The sequence below is a fragment of the Zingiber officinale genome, chromosome 11B, assembly GCF_018446385.1.
Source record: "Zingiber officinale cultivar Zhangliang chromosome 11B, Zo_v1.1, whole genome shotgun sequence".
Lineage (NCBI taxonomy): Eukaryota > Viridiplantae > Streptophyta > Magnoliopsida > Zingiberales > Zingiberaceae > Zingiber > Zingiber officinale.
Window position 1 is genome coordinate 38,378,245 of NC_056007.1, and position 19,120 is coordinate 38,397,364.

The window sequence follows — 19,120 nt, forward strand, 5'->3', positions numbered from 1 at the left end:
GGAACTAGAGAACTATGCATGCTCAAAATAAGTTATAGGCCTTGCATGTTTCGGACATGATAAATGTAGGTTTAAATTCTATTTTAAGAGTTATGAATAGAAATGTTGTATTACAATTTGGGTCATGCTTCTAGTTGTCTTCCCTTAGAAGATCCATGCTTAATTCTAAGTATAAAACTCGTAAATTTCAGATTTATAGGAGTAGATTAAATTCTATTTTTAGAAGTTATATAGTTTGATGTTGCATTTCATGTTTGATCCATGCTTCTAGTTGTTTTCCTTTAGAAGATAGAAGACCATTTGATGCTCAATTCGAAGTAAAAAACTTGTAAATTTCAGATTTATAGGAGTAGATTAAATTCTATTTTTAGAAGTTGTATAGTTTGATGTTGCACTTTATGTTTGATCCATGCTTCTAGTTGTTTTCCTTTAGAAGATAGAAGACCATTTGATGCTCAATTCAAAGTATAAAACTTGTAAATTTTATATTTATAGGAGTAGATTAAATTTTGTTTTTAGAAGTTATATAGTTTGATGTTGTACTTCATGTTTGTTCCATGCTTCTAATTGTTTTCCTTTAGAAGATAGAAGACCATTTGATGCTCAATTCGAATTATAAAACTTATAAATTTCATATTTATAGGAGTAGACTAAATTCTATTTTTAAGAGTTTAATCACCATGAGGTTTCTCTACAATGATTTCATATTCTTCTATTTGTTTTCCATTAGAAACTAGAGATCTTTGCATGCTTATGTTTAGGTTCACGATTATGCCCTATTTATGTTGCTACATGCACATGCTAAGCTGATGTATAAGTCTATGCTTAAGCTTATGATATGAAAATTACATGCTTATGTTTAGGTTTACAATTATACCATGTTTATGTTTTTGCATGGTCACACTATGTTTATGCAAGTAAATGACGTTGAAATCCATGCTTAAGCTTGTGTTATGAATTTGCATGTTTATGCTTAAGTTTATGTTCATGCCCCTCTTATGCCTGATTACGATACCTTAAAGTGATAATGATAATGATAAAGATGTAATGAGGATACTTTGAGGGAAAAGATCCCAAAGGGAGCCTGTTTATGGGAAAAAGCCCTAGAGGAAGCCCAATATCGGGTAATTTGAATATAACAAAATGATAACGATAATGATAATGATATAGATTTAATGAGGATACCGTGAGGGAAAAGGTCCAAATGAAACCCGTTTATGGGAGAAGGACCCAGAGGGAGCCCATTTCCGGGAGAAGGCCCCAGAGGGAGCCCAATATCGGGTAAGTTGACTGTGACAAAATGATAATGATTAGATGGGAACACCGTAAAGAAAAAAGACCCCGGAGGGATCCCGTTTACGAGACAAGGCCCCAGAGGGAGCCCAATATTGGTTTTCCATATTTAGGCCACGACCTAGTGACGAGAGTTGATGACTCCCCGCCACCAGGTACCATGATTTTACAGCTGAGATTGATCAATCAACCATATGATGATAGTTAGTCACTTTCAACGATCCTTACCTTAAAAAGATTTATGAGATATTATGCTTATATACGTGCTCATGATTATATCTGTTTGTATGCTTATGGTTATATTTACATTATACTTATATACATGCTCATGATTATGTCTGTTCGTATGCTTATGTTTATGCTTACGTTATGCTGGTGTACATGCTCATGATTATGTCAGTTTATATTTATGCTTACATTATGCTAATGTACATGCTCATAATTATGTATGTTCGTATGCTTATCTTTATGCCCTAATATTTATGTTGATGCCTATGTATATGTTCGTGGTATGTTAGTAGGAAGGTCCCTAGTCACCTAGAACGTGGTTTCCCTTAGTACACTAGATTATAGGCGCTAACTATTGCATGACATAATTTTGAATATGCTGAGTCTATCGACTCACAGACTTTAACCTTTCTTTTTTAGACAAAGGAACAAACAAGACAGGAGGCATTAACGTCAGCTCAGAACCATGGCAATACAATCCGAAGACCTTCTAGTTTAAATTTCACATTTAGCTATGTTTTTTTTCGAATCATCTATGTAATCTTTATTTGAACTAAGAAACCACTATAGAAGTATGAGCAAGTGACGTCCGTAGTTACATTTATGAATTGTAAAAAAAATAAAGGAAAAACTAGGGGCGTTACATGATCATTCCTTAATTAAGTAGTTAATTATGGACGACTAAGATAAATTAGAAATCTATTGAGTCACACACACTACGAGTTTTTAGAAGGCATAAAATAAATTAGAGAATAAGATTCTCATATCAAGAGATAAATGTTTGATTGGACCATATATAAGACAAATATGGAAATATTTGTCAGAACGGAAGCGCAGATGGGTCATATCTTTTATGAAAGATTTGGACCCTATTTAGTTTACCCATGAACCAATTTGGTTTAGCCATGAACCAACTTGATTTAGTTACGAATCAAACCAAGAGATTAATGAGCTAATTTTTTGTTAATGCATAATGAGTTGGATTTAGACTTTCTAATCCAACTCATTAAAGAGGACTATATATTGATATGATTAAAAGAGAATTAATACACAATTCATTATTTGCTTGATTAAGTTTTAGAAACCTAAACCTAATAACTCTCTCTCCCTCTCCTTCTCTCTTGTCGCTGGCCACAAGAAGAGGGTCTCCTCTTGTTGTCGTGTGTCACCCAAAGGAAGAAGATCTTCCTTTTGCTTCTTCTTCCTCTTCTTGATCCTTCTCCTTCGCTCATGGCTAGTACCTTCCGAAGGCAAAGCTTGTTCTCTTGGAGTTGTCTTGAAGAGCTAGGCGTGGATACAAATAGAGGCAAGGTTCAATAGCGTCGCAAAAGGTTGATGTCCTTCTCATTATAGGTCATTCGTAAGGTATATCTAGAATAATTATTATTCAATTTCATTTTATTTTACGATCTTGTCTGCGCGATTGTATCTTGCATGTGTGTGGTGTGTGTGATGTAATAAATTAGTTTATTTATCGTTAAGTCTTTCGTTGTGCATGTTTACGAAATGTATTTTTAACACACATCGTATCGGGCATATCCCAACATTGAGTGCCTCCTTAGGTCCTTGCTTAAGGGAAAATAAGCTTAACGTGGTTTTGTGATAGTAGCGGTTACTAGAGAAGTAGTGGAGAAATATAACAACAACCAAGGCTTATCCCACTAGGAGGGGTCGGCTATATGAATCTTTTTACGTATTGAGCTCTATCTCCTATTATATCATTATCTATACTTAAATAAATATTATCTTGTTTTATTGTTACTGACTAAGTTTTTTTTGTTTTTCTCTCTCCTCGGTTGACATGTGTGTTTATCATAGTTTCATATTGCCTAACTAGAACATTTATTGGTCATCTAAGTACATGCCCTTACTATCTTAAACGTATCTCTCGGAGTTTTCCATCAATAGAAGCAACTCTAACTTTCTCTCTAATGCTCTTATTTTTTATTTTATCCATCCTCGTATGTCCACACATCCATCTTAACTTCCTCATCTCTGCAATTCTCATCGTCTGCTCATATGCTCGAGTCATTCCCAATATTCAGCTCCATATAACATAGCATATCTAACTGTAGTTTTGTATAACTTTCCTTTAAGTTTTAGAAATATTTTACAGTCATATAAAACACTCGACGCTCTCCTCTATTTCAATCATCCCGCTCCTATTTTATGTAAAACATCTCTCTCAACTCCTCCATCGTTTTACAAAAATGATCCTAAATATTTAAAACTCTCAGTTTCGGGCAACTCGTTATCTCCTATCTTAACAATTGTCTCATTACATCTAATATTGCTAAATTTAAATTCCATATATTCTGTTTTTATTCTACTAAGCCTAAAATTTTTTCCTTCTAGTATTTTTCGTCAAGATTTTAGTTTAGCATTACTCTTTCACTTGTCTCATCCACCAAAATAATATCATCTGCAAACAACAAGCACCACGGTACTATCTTGAATGTGTGCAGTGAGTTCATCCATAATTAGTGTAAAAAGATAAGGACTTAGAGCTTATCCTAATTAGTGGAGAAATGCCTTGCGAAAATTTTTGAAGAAGCAAATGGACTTGGTAGGGAGCCGGTTGAACCATCTTTGTGCCAAGCCGGAGAGAGTAGTAAGGAACACTTGACACTTGACTCCATCCATGTATTGATGGAAGATAGCTACATTTTCAAATTTGAGTAGATGGTCCTCCGAGTGGGTCGCTCCTCCATATTCTCCGATCTCTAAGGGTCGGCTTGGTAGCTTGTCTTCCAATATTTCCGAGGAGAACAACATACTTACTAGCTCGGGAGAGCTACTAGCCATAGGAGCTTTCACCTTCCATATATCCCAAGCGGGTGCATCTCCATAAGATAAACCTTTGAGTCTTTCCACTCGGCTCATATCATCGAAGGGCGTGCAGAATAATGCTCAGTGATATGCAACTAGGGATGGGGACAGGAGCGAGAGGTTGATCAGCTGCACAAGCACTTGTATAAAGTTGGCCGGAGGAGGAGGAATCGGTTGGAACTCAGTTGGTCCTTCCCCTGAGTCCATCGCTCGGTGTGAGGGTCTGCTAGGTTGTTTGGTAAGGGGCACCCGATTGCTGCTTGTTGTTGTTGCATCAACTTCTGCACTCGGGCATTTATTAGCAACTCCAAGTCTTCTTGCGACAAAGTAACTATAGTAAATCATCCAGTCTTTTCCATCTTTGCATTTTAGATTCAAGCAAAAATTCCCACAAACGACACCAAATTTAATCCTGTTTAAAATTGGGGAAGATGGTGCGTTGGGTAGGTGGCTTTTATATTGACCGTGAGAAGACTTTGAGATGATAGTAGAGGGTGTCGGGCGATCCTGTGTGTCAAAATAGAATCTAGAGGAAAGGAAACGTCAACAACTGACCAATGAAGGGTCTTCGGCACAGGCACTTTGATGCTCAAGTAAGTCAAGTGATCGAGAGGAAACGAGATGCAAGGAACAGTAGAAATAAACAGTGGGTTCTAAGTGCGTAACATTGCATAGCGTACCTATGCCTTTAGGAGGAGACTCCTTATATAGTGTCAATTTTCCTTGTACATAAATATCGATACATTTCTGAAAAAGATCAACCCTTTTGACATTCTAACACCTTTCTAGAAGTAGACCCACCATCTTTGTGATTTGCAGAGTAGAAGCTTCCCTCATGAAGATAGCAGAGCGAATATTCCTTTATTTTTCTGACAACCATTACACAAAACACCAAAAGGGGTCGTTGGATTGATGGACCCTTAATATGATTTACTGGTAGGCCAATTGAGTCCCCTTTTAGACGGATCAGATCTCGTTTGCAGACGTAGTAGGGTTGGATTAAGGAATGATGTCACTCTTAAGGACTCGGCCTTCGCTCGGCCAAAGAATTCGATCGGGCTGTATGTCTAACATCTCTGACCGAATCGTAGGTCTGATCGACTGGACCACTCAGCCGAGACATGTGACTACGTTAACTCAGAGTGACTAAGAGGACTCGACTCTGGGTGGCACTAATACAGCTCGAGGTTTCATCGATCCTGAGGGACTCGGGATCCGATCGGATCAGCAGTTCGATCTACTAGGCCACTCAGTTGAGGCATGTGACCGTGTTAACTCCGAATGCTGACCCCTTCTTAATTTTGACCATTACATCAACCGGCTTTCTTGACTCTGACTCCAACTTTGGAGACCCCATATTATTCATCGTATCAACTACAATAATTACCAATTGATTCAAAATTCTATTATACTATACCATAGTGATACTCCACTTTCTTGTGCATATATCTTAAAGTTTTCCAAGATGAATTAAGATGAGTTAAACTCATTTCATTTGATCCTCTTTACTTAATTGTTGTTACTTTAATAAGTCTATATCAGTAATATAGTTAAATTTTATTTATATAATCTTCTTCTGGTGTTCCTTAGAGTGCTAAATTATAGAATAATACAATACTCGAGGGTCACAATCAACAATAATTTATCGAAATGTTTGGTCATGTCATTTAGCAGTCAGTATATCACGAGCATCATGCATCCAAGTTATAGCACAAGCATCATGCTAGTAACCTATGTGCTATGGTAAGTATAGGAACCAAAGACCCTAGAAGCCGGGGATAAACCATGTAACTTATTTGCTAGTCCGACAAACATTCTGAACCACTTGACATGCTTTTGAGAATATAGAAGGAGTGTCCCCTCGAGACGGTCTAGTGGTTAACATATGAGGTGTTATCATCATAAGATATGGGGTTCGAATATCAGTAAAGCCGAGATAAATATCTCCCTTATGTGCTAGTCACTATTTCAAACGCTAGGAGTCACCCGCAATTTACCTCTTCCGTGTTGATGCTAGTAGCCGTCCGCGAATTACCTATTCCATGTTAGCTCTGGGACGGATTGCCAGGGTGCTAGGGGTAAGCGTATTCACCTTTTGCCACCATAAAATATAGAAGGAGCTGACAATAGTAAAAGAGCTCTTAATAGTCACTCCAATATAGAGAGATCTCTCCCTTCTCTCTAGACCCTAGAGGGAGGAGACCGCAGTGAAGGAGCTGAGCGCGAGCCCTGCAACCAAAACAACCGACATAACCGATCCGACGGTGTAGTGTGCGCTGCGTTGCTGGCCATTTGTTGAGCTGAGGTTTGGTGGGTCATCGATAGAGCTGCTTAGCAAACAGCTTACGATAGGCTCAAGGATGGTGTTGTATCGGTGTGCAAAGCTTGACGATAGAGATCGACAGTAGGCATGCACACTACCTAGCTGAGCGACAATGTTGCACCCGCGAGCGGAGCTTGACGACAGGCAGAGCTATGGGCTACTCCTACTCTAACTGTGCGGTCCAATAGTCGTCAACGACAAGGCGCGTGCTTCCAAGGGAGGGTGGTCCAGGCTATCATAGATTCATAGGTGGCAAGGAAGATCTTTCTCCGATGATCGCTGGCAGTTGTGACAAAGATGGTCGAACGTCTTAAGCAACTAGAGACAAGGGAGTAGGTAAAGTTATACTGGGAGCAGTACAAGAGTTGGTAAGTTGTACTGGGAGCAGTACAGTTGAACTGGACATTAAGTTCGAAGCTATACCAGAATAGTGTGATAGTTGTCACACCAAGGATAATGCAGGACTATGGGTGTTGATGCAACAAGAGCCAAAGATATATGGACTAGCAATTGGCAAGGTCATGAAGGCAACAATAAAGCAATACAAGTCAGAGGGAGACAACAGCAGCAATTAATAGCTAAGATCCTGAGCAAGGCCTTCCTTACAAGAGTCTAAGGGCAAATGTCATTCTAGAGATGCAAAACCAAGTATCTACTTGCACTCTACTTGATCAATGAATTGATGCCCAAGCTCGACTACAGACTCAGACGACAGCGAGCAATAGCAGTGATAAAGCAACAATAGCTTGCGACGAACACAATGTAGAATAGGCACTGGCTAGCAGCTGCCAAAGCAATCAGGCTGGATAAGGCAGTACCCAATCCACTAATGTGACGACCCCAACCTCAAAGACGGGTTCTGCAAGCAATATAGCGAGGAGACCTTTGCTGCAGCGTCATTATCAGCAACCATCAACAAACAAGGGCAGGCTATATCTGTTAATACCGAAAGATAGGGACGCACACGAGGTGTCCACGCCAAGGAACGAAGATCACTAGCTGGAATATAAGGGGCTTCCAGAAGCCCCTTAAGCAAAAAGGGGCCCAACACCTCCTTAAGCAGCGGAGAATCGACGTTCTTGAATTGTTGGAGGCTAAACTGTCCAAAGGCGACAAACACCACCCTTCAACGACATTTTCCAGGTATGAGGATAGTTCATAACTTCGGTTTCTATATTCATGGTGTTGGAGAAGGAAGGTGAGAAGGTGCCCCTTCCCCTTCCTCTTCCAATCCAATCACCTTCCTCCATAAATGAAGGAAGGGGAAGAGACCTTCTACATCTATATATAAGGTCGTCCAAGCAACCTAAAGGGAGAAGGAGCACAAGAGAGAAAGGAAGAGGGGACTTGCTATGTGCGAGTTTTGTGCAAAGTCAAAGAGAATGGGTTCGTCCCATATGAAAGGTCTGTTGGAACCCCAAGGTTGGTTTTGGTGTGATCAACAAGTTAAGTTAGGTTCTGTTGTTTTCTAACCTTGTGTTTAAGTGTGCAGGAGCTTAGGAGTACAGGTACTCGAGCGGAAGACGCAGCTAGCGAGAAGGACGGCACGCGGTGCGTCCGAGGGACGAGGCGCTGCGGAAGAGTACACCGGCGGACGAGAAGGAAGTGCGCGCGATGGTTCCGAGGTACGAAAGCCGGAGCGGAAGATTGCTCGGGGAGCAAGAGACGCAGCTAGCGCGAAGGTCGGCACGGGGTGCGATCAAGGGACGAAGTCTGCGGATGAGTACGCTGGTGGACGAGAAGGGACACGCGACAATTCCGAGGGACGAGAAGCCGGAGGGAAGCACGCTCGAGAAGACCGGAAGATGGGTTCGGGTGAGCTCTATTCCGGATGTCAGAGATCACCCAATCAAGCGGATCCGGAGCAGAAGACCCGGACCGAGACGGGGACTTAACGGAGAAGTGGTCTCGGACAAAAAGTCAACCGCAGTTGACTTTTTGCTCCGGGGCGCCCGGAACCAATCCGGGCGCCCGGAGCTGTCCGGGGCGCCCGGACCCTGATTTTGACCAAGATCGCGATTTACGTGATCTGAACGTTGGGGGATAAAACTTTATCCCCCCCAGGGCGCCCGGAACCCTTCCAGGCGCCCCGACCAAGGCTATAAATATAGCCTTGGTCCAGAAGCTCTTCATCAGTTCAGAAATTGTAAACAACACTTGTGTGCTTCCACTGTTTAGATTAGCTTCTGTCTTTCTGTGCTTACACTGCTGTAAACGAGGCTTCTCCGCCTGAAGGAGCTCTTAGTGCGATCTTCATCCTTGGATTAACAACCTCCCCGGTTGTAACCAAGTCAAATTCGGTGCCTCGTTGTTATGCTTTATTTTTTGTTTAATCTACTTTTTATGTGTTAGCTTAATCGTACGAGAAAGGGTTGTGTTTGATTTTTCAGGGCTATTTATCCCCCCCCTTCTACCCGGTCGCATCGGTCCAACAAGTGGTATCAGAGCCGAGGCGCTTCAGGAGGACTAACCGCCGAACGAAGCAACAAGATGGCCGGATCCAACATCCACGCACCAAAATTCGAAGGGGACTTCGGTAGCTGGAAAAAGCGAATGGAGGTATTTCTTGAAACAGATTATGATTTATTACTAACAATGGAATTTGGCTATGAAGCACCAGAGGGCAAAGCAAGAAATCAATGGTCAAAGAAGGAGCAGGCTGACCACGTGGCAAACAAGAAAGCAGAATTTCATCTGCTAAGTGTACTTCCAACACAAGAAGTCAATCGAGTCGGTACCTACAACTCGGCAAAGGAGCTTTGGGAGAAATTCCTTGAGTTACACGAAGGAACATCCGAAGCCAAACTTGCAAGACGGGATTTACTTCGTAGCCAGCTTACAAACCTCCGATTTGAAGAAGGTGAAACAATTGCACATCTACACTCGAGGATTCAGGAACTCATCACCAGACTTACGAATCTCGGAGAAGAGGTAAGTAACCGAGATTCGCTAAGGTATGCCCTAAATTCCTTTCCTAGAAACTCAAAATGGGCATCACTAGTAGATGCCTTTTACATTTCAAAAGATCTAGAAAAAATTTCATTAGACGAATTCTTTTCAACTTTTGAAGTGCATGAGTCAAGATGTGCAGGTCCGAAGGAGCCCAAGAATAATGTCGCCCTTAAAGCCTCGAGAGACGAACCTGAGTCAGAATCTTCTCTCGACGACGAGGAAATGGTAATGATGGTAAGACGATTTAAAAATATTTGTAAATCTAGGAAATCTATCCATCCGCAGGGAAGAAAGAAAAGAACCATCCGCTGCTACCATTGCGATGAAGAAGGGCACGTCAAGGACAATTGCCCTAAACTGAAGAACAACGGGAAGGACAAGGGCAAGAAGCCTATCCAAAATCGCAAGGCCCTAAAAGCGACGTGGGACGATACGTCGTCAGAATCAGAAGTCGAGGAGTTCTTCGGGCTCGCGTTAATGGCGAGTCATCAAGACGACGACTGCGAATCAAGCTCTTCCGAAATGAGCATCGAAAGCATCAATGAAGGGGGAGCCACGTCCGAAGAGAGCAGCAGTTCAGGGGAAGAAACCGACAACGAGATCGACAAGGTAAGTGAGGTACGATCTCTTCCTCCTAATAAAATGTTTAAATTCATTAAAATTTTAACAAAAGATTGCTGCAGATTAGAAAATGAAAATAAAGACTTAAAAGCAATATTAGCTACATCTTGTCCGTTAGAAATGCTAGATAAATCAAATTTAGAAAATAAAAAATTAAAATTAGAAATTCAAAATTTAAAAATTCAAGTAGAAAATTTAAAAAACTCTGCTTGCTCATCTAAAACCAATTTTAGAAGGTTCAATAATTTAAATTGGTATTATAGATATCACCAGGGACAAATTAAAAATATCTCTAGAAAATATGTCCCTAAAAACTTTTTAGTTAATCCAGTAGGTTGGAACCTATATTGGGTTCCTAAATCATGCTTAAATTAATTTTAAAAGTAAAATTAGCGCTTTAAGTGAGAAAATTAAATAAAGAATTTCTTTATGAGGCTTTGTCTAAGGAAGTGGTTGTTGCTCCAATAACCAAGAAGGCCTAGTGCCTCGCCACGACCTGGAAGCCAAAATATTGAAATAAATGTTTAATTAACTTACTAATGAAGCATTAATACAAGAATTAATTAGTGCTTGAAAAAGGTTATTCAAAACATTTTATTTCAATTTACCTACTTAGAATTTTTTTTGGATTTTATTTATATACTTAGAAAAATTTTCTAACTTTCTTAAAAACTTAGATTTTTTTTGAAATACTTTTTCTAAGTCTTTAACCCTTAGATTTTTTCTTGGAACCCCATTTTTTTGTGATCAAAGGGGGAGAAGAATAAGTATAAGTCTAGGGGGAGGTAGCCTAAAACTATTTTTTTCTATCTTTGTGCACTAAATTGTAAATTTAGTTAGTTTATTTTTTATCTAGTTAACCCTAGCTTAACTTGGGTTGATCACACCAAAAAGGGAGAGATTGTTGGAACCCGAAGGTTGGTTTTGGTGTGATCAACAAGTTAAGTTAGGTTCTGTTGTTTTCTAACCTTGTGTTTAAGTGTGCAGGAGCTTAGGAGCACAGGTACTCGAGCGGAAGACGCAGCTAGCGAGAAGGACGACACGCGGTGTGTCCGAGGGACGAGGCGCTGCGGAAGAGTACACCGGCGGACGAGAAGGAAGTGCGCGCGATGGTTCTGAGGTACGAAAGCCGGAGCGGAAGATTGCTCGGGGAGCAAGAGACGCAGCTAGCGCGAAGGTCGGCACGGGGTGCGATCGAGGGACGAAGTCTGCGGATGAGTACGCTGGTGGACGAGAAGGGACACGCGGCAATTCCGCCGGAGGGAAGCACGCTCGAGAAGACCAGAAGATGGGTTCGGGTGAGCCCTATTCCGGATGTCAGAGATCACCCAATCAAGCGGATCCAGAGCAGAAGACCCGGACCGAGACGGGGACTTAACGGAGAAGTGGTCCAGGACAAAAAGTCAACCACAATTGACTTTTTGCTCCGGGGAGCTCGGAGCTGTCCGGGGCGCCCGGAATGCTTCCGGGCGCCCGGACCCTGATTTTGACCAAGATAGCGATTTACGCGATCTGAACGTTGGGAGATAAAACTTTATCCCCCCCAGGGCGCCCGGAACCCTTCCAGGCGCCCCGACCAAGGCTATAAATATAGCCTTGGTCCAGAAGCTTTTCATCAGTTCAGAAATTGTAAACAACACTTGTGTGCTTCCACTATTTAGATTAGCTTCTGTCTTTCTGTGCTTACACTGCTGTAAACGAGGCTTCTCCGCCTGAAGGAGCTCTTAGTGCGATCTTCATCCTTGGATTAACAACCTCCCCGGTTGTAACCAAGTCAAATTCGGTGCCTCGTTGTTATGCTTTATTTTTTGTTTAATCTACTTTTTATGTGTTAACTTAATCGTACGAGAAAGGGTTGTGTTTGATTTTTCAGGGCTATTTATCCCCCCCTTCTACCCGGCCGCATCGGTCCAACAAGGTCTCTGTGCAAGGTTCGTCCATGTACACAAGATTGAAAGAGGCATGAAGAACATTCAATATTGGTTTGTCTAATCTCGAAAGAGGGATTTGGTTTGTGAACCATGAAGAGTTTTTCAATTTATTCGTGATCGCTCTTCCGACAGCAAGTTCGGAAATTATATTCTATCATTAATTGTGGATTTACGGAAGATCGTTGTAAGTGTTTATAGTTTTCATGTTTACTGTTTTCATGCTTAGAACTGTCAACACATGATTGCGTCTTGGTGTTAGGGGATGTGCAACTTATTGCATTGGATGTCATCAGGGAAGAAGAGTGGCTCGTACACTGTCAAGTCCGATGCAAAATTTATAGACAACGAGTATTGGCAACCATTGTCTATGGACTACACAATTTGTGCGAAGAAGACCGCTATAGAATTCTATCACAAAACTAGGGGAGCATATCAACGAGCCTTGGATGGTAGTTGGGACTTCAACACCTTAATGTCAGCTCAAGATAAGACTAGGGGCTTTCATTGAAAAAAAAAACTAGGGGCATGCCGGTCACACACTACGAACAACGGGATTTAGAAACCATAGTTCAAAGTTGTAACTTAGTGGATTTGAAATAGTGGAATGTCATTTGACGTGGACGAACGACACTGTATCCTTCAAAGTTATGCAGAATTCCTACCACCTGGATACCTCTCTAATCATTCCTGTTGCATTGTATCATTGCTTCAAAATGAGTATCAGGAGCAGCGACCCTTTAAGTTCTACAATATGTGGACGATCCATGAAAGCTTTCAAGGACAAGTTGTTAAATCCTGGGTTGAGCCGATCAATGGTATTAATATGGGTTATAGCGAACGGATCTAGAATATGATATGGTAGTCAAAGTCAAGATGATGTGGCAATCAAAATCAAGATAGAGGAGCATTCTACACTTGGTTCTGTTAATCGCCCAACCCCAAAATTCTCAAGTTTTGCCCGTACGACCTTAAAGCAGGACGCTTAGATAAGGTTGACCGACTATAAATCCAGTCGGACATAAGGACTCTAGGATTTTACTTTGAAACTAAAGAAATAATACGCTTGAGCAATAAATGACTGGAGGGGTGGGTTCAAAAGAGCCTGGCCAGAAGAAAAGTCGACCGGGCTCTAGGCACTTAAGCCTTCTAAAAACTCTTTATGCTCACACGGTCTGATGAAGGCCGGTCGAACATAACGCTTTCTGTGTACGCCCGGCTGGACAAAAGGCCGGCCAGGCTTAGCACCTTTATCCTAGTAAAGTTTTTAATATATGATCAGTCGGATAAAGGCTGGTCGAACATAAGACTCTATGTGTACGCCCCTATGTGTACACCCAGTCGGGCAAAGTCTGGCCGAGCTCAAAGACACTTAGTCTCACAAAGATCTTAATATATGATCGGTCGGATAAATGTCGGTTGAACATAAGGTTCTGTGTGTACGCCCGGTCGGGCAAAGCCCGACCGGGCTCAAAGACACTCAATCTCATAAAGAGCTTAATATACGATCGAATGGATAAGGACCGGTCGAACATAAGCCTTTCTGTGTATGTCAGCCGGACAAAGTCCAGCCGGGCTCAAAGACACTGAGCCTCACAAAGATCTTAAAATGCAATCGACAGAATAAAAGTCGGTCGAACATAAGACTCTTTGTGTATGCCCGGCCAAGCAAAGTCCAACGGGCTCAAAGACACTCAACCTCAAAGAGCTTAATATGTGCTCGGTCGGATAAGGGCCGGTCAAACATAAAGCTTTCTATGTACGCCCGACCGGACAAAATCCGGTCGGACTCAAAGACAGAGCCTCATAAAGATCTTAGTATGCGATCGACCGAATAAAGGTCGGTCGAACATAAAGCTCTTTGTACATGCCCGGTTGGGCAAAGTCTGACCGACTCAAAGACATTAAGCCTCACAAAAATCTTGATATGTGATCGACCGAATAAAGGTCGATCAAACATAAGATTCTATCTGTATGCCTGGCCAGGCAAAGTCTGGCCGAATTCAAAGACACTTAGTCTCACAAAGACCTTAATATACAATCGGTCGGATATAAGCTAATCGAACAGAAGGCTCTATGTGTACGCCCGGCCGGGAAAATATCGGATGAGTTTAAAGACACTTCTCCTTAGGAAACTCTACATATGCAGTTGACCGGGCAAAAGTTGACCAGGTTTAAGTTACAAGATGCTATATTGTTCCTAAAATAAATAAAGACTCTAACATACACAATATATCATATGATTCCTTGAATAAATCTTTGGCATGCTATGGGTATCATACTAGTCACTGAATAGATCTTTGCAGTATTTAGCACATGATTGAGCAGATTGATACCAATATAGATTAAAGGTGCTTCATTTCATAAGGTTTACTATAAATACCCGGCCAAATGAATGATCACCTGAAACAGATTCAATGAAAGGCTTTCTAGTTAAGCCATCAGCTTAAAGACCAGCCGAGATATATTTAGCAGACAAGCAGCAGACAACATTCTAACAGACTGTCAAAGTTGTCAGGGAATATTTCTTAAGATTTTTCTCACTAATTGATCTGTTACAACAGTATATCTCAACAACTTCAATAAAGGTATAAGGCATAAGCGATAAAAGAGGTACATCTGTGGATAGAAAAAAGATTCCTCAGACTATCATTGTCGCTCACCCAGACTATACTCTTTTCATCACCTAACAAACTATGACACAAGGAGCCACCTCATGATCACAGAAGTTGTGAGAGGCGGTATATAAAGAAGAATCTTCTCCGTTGATAAAGTACACTATTAGCATCATCTAGACCTTACTCTGACATATATCCACTACTATTTTTCTTCGCCCACTCATCAGAAAGTGATTTAAGCGTCGGAAGGTCTTGCCAAAGATCCCTTCTCTGGTCTTTAATCACAACGCTTTGTCGGATCGTCTGACTGTCTGCAGGATCGGAGGAAGGTTCTATTCTAAACTAAAGAAGACTTCTATCGGTCAACAAATTATCCATCAAAACTAGCGCATTATCTCCCTATCCCTAGCCTTCAGACAAGATCATGGACTATACAATTCATCCTCAATCGTGAACTGGCCTGCCTAAACTTTGATTGCGAACTTTGAACAAATTGAGAAAGAAGAGTTGGAAGAGCGTAGCAAAGGTTATTGTCTAGGGAAAAGTCTGCCAACTACAATTAGCCACAATGGCATGCAACCATGTTAGCGGAGGCAGAGCAATTATTTTTCCACCAACCGGTGAAATGCACCTATTTGAAGCAAATTGACAGATGCATCAAATTCTTCCATGACATGGTACAGAGGAATAATAAGTGCAATACGATTGTCGCAATATAATCACGAAAGTGTCTAGTGAATATATTGCTGGATATATGTGAATAGAGAAGAGGTGAAAGTAGAAAGAAGCTCCATTATGAATGAGACTTTAATTCCACATTGAGAGTTTCAAGATAAATTGATTGATTTATATTGATTTACATACTTTGATGATGTGAACAAATACATGAGGAGAGACTCTCTCTCACGCGTGAGTGCGCAGGAGGTGCAAATCCAAGGCTCGGATTGCACTAAACCAAGTTGATTCGTGTACAAGCATGACCTGCACGTGCCGAATGCTAGACCGGTTGGGGTAAAATTTGTCCAAGTGGAACAACCAACCAGTTGGCGAATAATGATCATTAACGATGTCTTTTGGTCTTGAGCTCCTATATAAGGAGGCTGCGACCCTAGATAAAGGTTACAACCTCAAAAGGTTGAAGCTCTCCACCTATGTTCCCCTTCTCCCCTATCGTGCATTTCTTGCTCAGTGGAGTACCTATGATAGCAATCGAGTATCTCTCAGTTTGCCGCCGGAGGTGGGGCGAATATGTTTCAAGGAAATTGCGTTTGTCGTAGGCCTCAATTCACTCGTCTGACTGCTTTCTAGGCTTCGGCCTGCTGATCGCTTCGCTCTGCTGTTCGCCCAGTAACTCAAGTTGCCAGAAGCCTTCGATTCACTCAGTCGACTTTAGCCTATTTCGCTCGGTCGGTAGCTAACTCGTCCAGTCGACCACTGTGAAGTCTGCGTTAAATACTTGACAGACACCAACTACTGCTGACAGTCTGAGATTATCAGCTCAGATCATTTCAAGAGTTAAGTAAATTTAAATTCTATATAATTTTAAATTTAACTAAGTCTTCCAAAATCTTCGACAATATATTATTTTTTTGCTAACACATACAACTAGTGTGCAGGAAGTCACAACCACCGAGTTTGTTTCTTACTTCTGGGATTTGATAGGCACAACAGTTTGATGTTCGGAACTAGACAGCAGTAAGATAAATCTAGGGCCAGTCCTAATAGCTTCACAGTAGAAAATTTTGATCAGTCCAATCACCTCAAATGAAATACGGAAGACACTCCTTGATATTGGCAACGACAAGGCTCCGGGGCCATACGGATATGGTGCAAAATTCTTTAAATTGGTATGGGATACAGTGAATTCGAACTTGCAATGTGTTGTGCAAGAATTCTGTCTCAAGGCGTCTCCTAAAGTATTGGAATCGCACATTACTAGCGTTGATACCCAAGTCAAATCATGCCCCACATGATGGTTACAGACTACAGGCCAATATCGTGTTGTATGGTTGTGTATAAGATGATCATCTCAAAAATCTTGGCAACAAGAATGGCATCAACAACATCCTAGACCCGACATAGACTGGATTCTTCCAAGATCGTTCCATGGGTGAGAACATCCATCTAGCTCAAGAGTTATTGAGAAAATATGCAAGGAAAAATGCAAGATATCGGATTTCCTCAAGGTGTGTTCTCAAAGTTAACCTTTAGAAAACCTTCAATACGGTGGACTGGAAATTCTTGATGGTTGCCCTCCTTGGATTGGCTTCTCACAACAATTCCTAGTCTCGATCTCGGAATATATCACAACGGTTTCTTACTCTATGGAGATTAACAGGACCATATATGGATACTTCAAAGGGGAAGGGGTCTTTGCCAAGGTGACCTGCTCTCACCGTTCCTCTTTGGCCTTTGCTTGGAAGTTTTCTCAAGGTCACTAAAACTGCATCAGTGCGACTAGATTTCCACTTCCATCCAATGTGTGTAGGCACCGAATCACTCACTTGGCGTGTGCGGTTGACCTCCTCCTTTTTGCCCGAGCAAATGAGTCTACAATTATCTTGATTGTGGAATGTATAGAGGAGTTTGGAAGCACCAAGGGCTACAGCCGAACCTCAGAAAGTCTATCAGGTATCTCGCGGGGGTTCATGAGCGAACAAAGGACAGATTATTTGAGATTACAAGATTTCAACAAAGCTTCTTAATTCCCTTTTCGCTATCTTGGTATCCCACTAGCGGTGGAAAAGCTATGCACGAGCAACAACGGCGCCTTACCCGATGCCCTAGTGCGTAAACTAGCATCGTGGCCAAAGCAATCATTGTATTATGTCAGAAAGCTTGAATTGGTGGTGAAGACCGTCTTGCAAGGCGTTGAGTACCCTTGGCTCTCAATATTGCCAATCCCATCTACCATGATTGACAAAATATATGTCCACTTTGTCAAGGAGCGAGTGAAACTCTTGATCATACATTTTTCGGATCGTGATAAGCAAGGCTCTTTGGCACATAGTGAAATCACGTATTTCGTTTTTTACTTATAATATAATTTACGTTTCTCTAAAATTAAAAAAAATAAATTAACACATGCAAGAGCAAGTCCAATTTTTACTCTCTGAAACAAATGAAGTTCCCATAGATAAATGGATCATTCGTTTCCCAATGGAATCCAGTCCAATAGGCACTTTCCATCACTTCGAAACAAAAAGTATAAAAAATATATATTAAAATCATTATGATCTACATCTCAATGCCTCCACAGTCCGGACACTTGAACCTCGCCTTACGGAACCACGCATGTTCAGGATGTAAAAAAAAAAAAAGTTAAAAGTCAGGAAAACAGCTAACCAAAGCCCAATGCTTAAGAGTTGATACCTTTTTTCTTACCATCTGTGTTAATTTTGTTTTGTTTTTTAAGGGGGAAAAAAAACTAGAAGTCAATCGAATCCAGGATACCTGTAGCTTTTAGGCCACTGCTGGGAAAAGATCGAAGCCGAACGATCTCCCTCCTCCTCCTCCCCATTCTCCGTCTGGGCCTCCACGTCTTCTTCTCCATCGGTGCTTCCGTCGAAGAGAAACTCCAGGTCCTTCTCCTCCATCACCGCCACTGAACTCCCCTTCTCCATCTATAATCCTTACCGAACCCTAGCGCCGTTGCAAGCGGGGGAAGAAATAAAAGGGTAGAGGCGAGTGCGGTGTGTGTCCGATGCCAGGTAGTAGTAATAGTGGTGGTGGTGGTGGAGATAGGCTAATTAAGGAAGGAGCTAGGTAATAATTGCGGAGGACCGACGGAAGCGAGAATCACTTGGCTCCGGAATCGGATTAAGCCGAGGGTGGGTGGTGGTAGTAGCTTAAGCTTAGCCTGTGGAAGCGGGAGATATTTACAGGGACATTTGAATCAACTCATATCCTCTAGTCCGCGTTTCCTCGGGCCTCTTTCCTAGTTTGTACATTGGATCGCTATAAGAATCCGGCCAAATGTGATCTTTCTTAGGTTCATATTCTCATATACTTTGTAGTTTGGGTCGAGTTAGGTGGTCAGATAGCGTCGACAGTGGTTGACACCAATCCACCCAACCATCGGCGGTCGGAGGCCACTTACCTCGACCTAAATTATAACCTAGGTGGGAAAATGATCCAAAAAAAATCAGTCAATTTTGACCAAATTTCGATAGCGATATGACATATTAATTGTGGAAGAGATTAGGAGAAGATTAGAAATTATGGATAGAGAATCTGATCTCCATTTGAATTGAATCGCAATGAATTAATAGAATAAAAAAAATAAAAAAATACCTCTAATTTTAAAATTATTAACAGAGTTTTTTAAT

The 19,120-nt window shown here is 41.4% G+C and overlaps 1 protein-coding gene across 1 annotated transcript in view; it reads right to left on the bottom strand.

Annotated features, from left to right (window-relative positions):
* The window catches only part of LOC122033490 (amino acid transporter AVT1A-like), a 56,109-nt gene extending 37,446 nt beyond the window's left edge, over positions 1-18,663 (bottom strand). The window contains exon 1 of the mRNA XM_042592528.1: positions 18,246-18,663. Coding sequence (XP_042448462.1) covers positions 18,246-18,415 — 170 coding nt within the window. The 5' untranslated portion in view covers positions 18,416-18,663. The remainder of the gene's footprint in view (positions 1-18,245) is intronic.
* Positions 18,664-19,120: the final 457 nt, after the last annotated feature.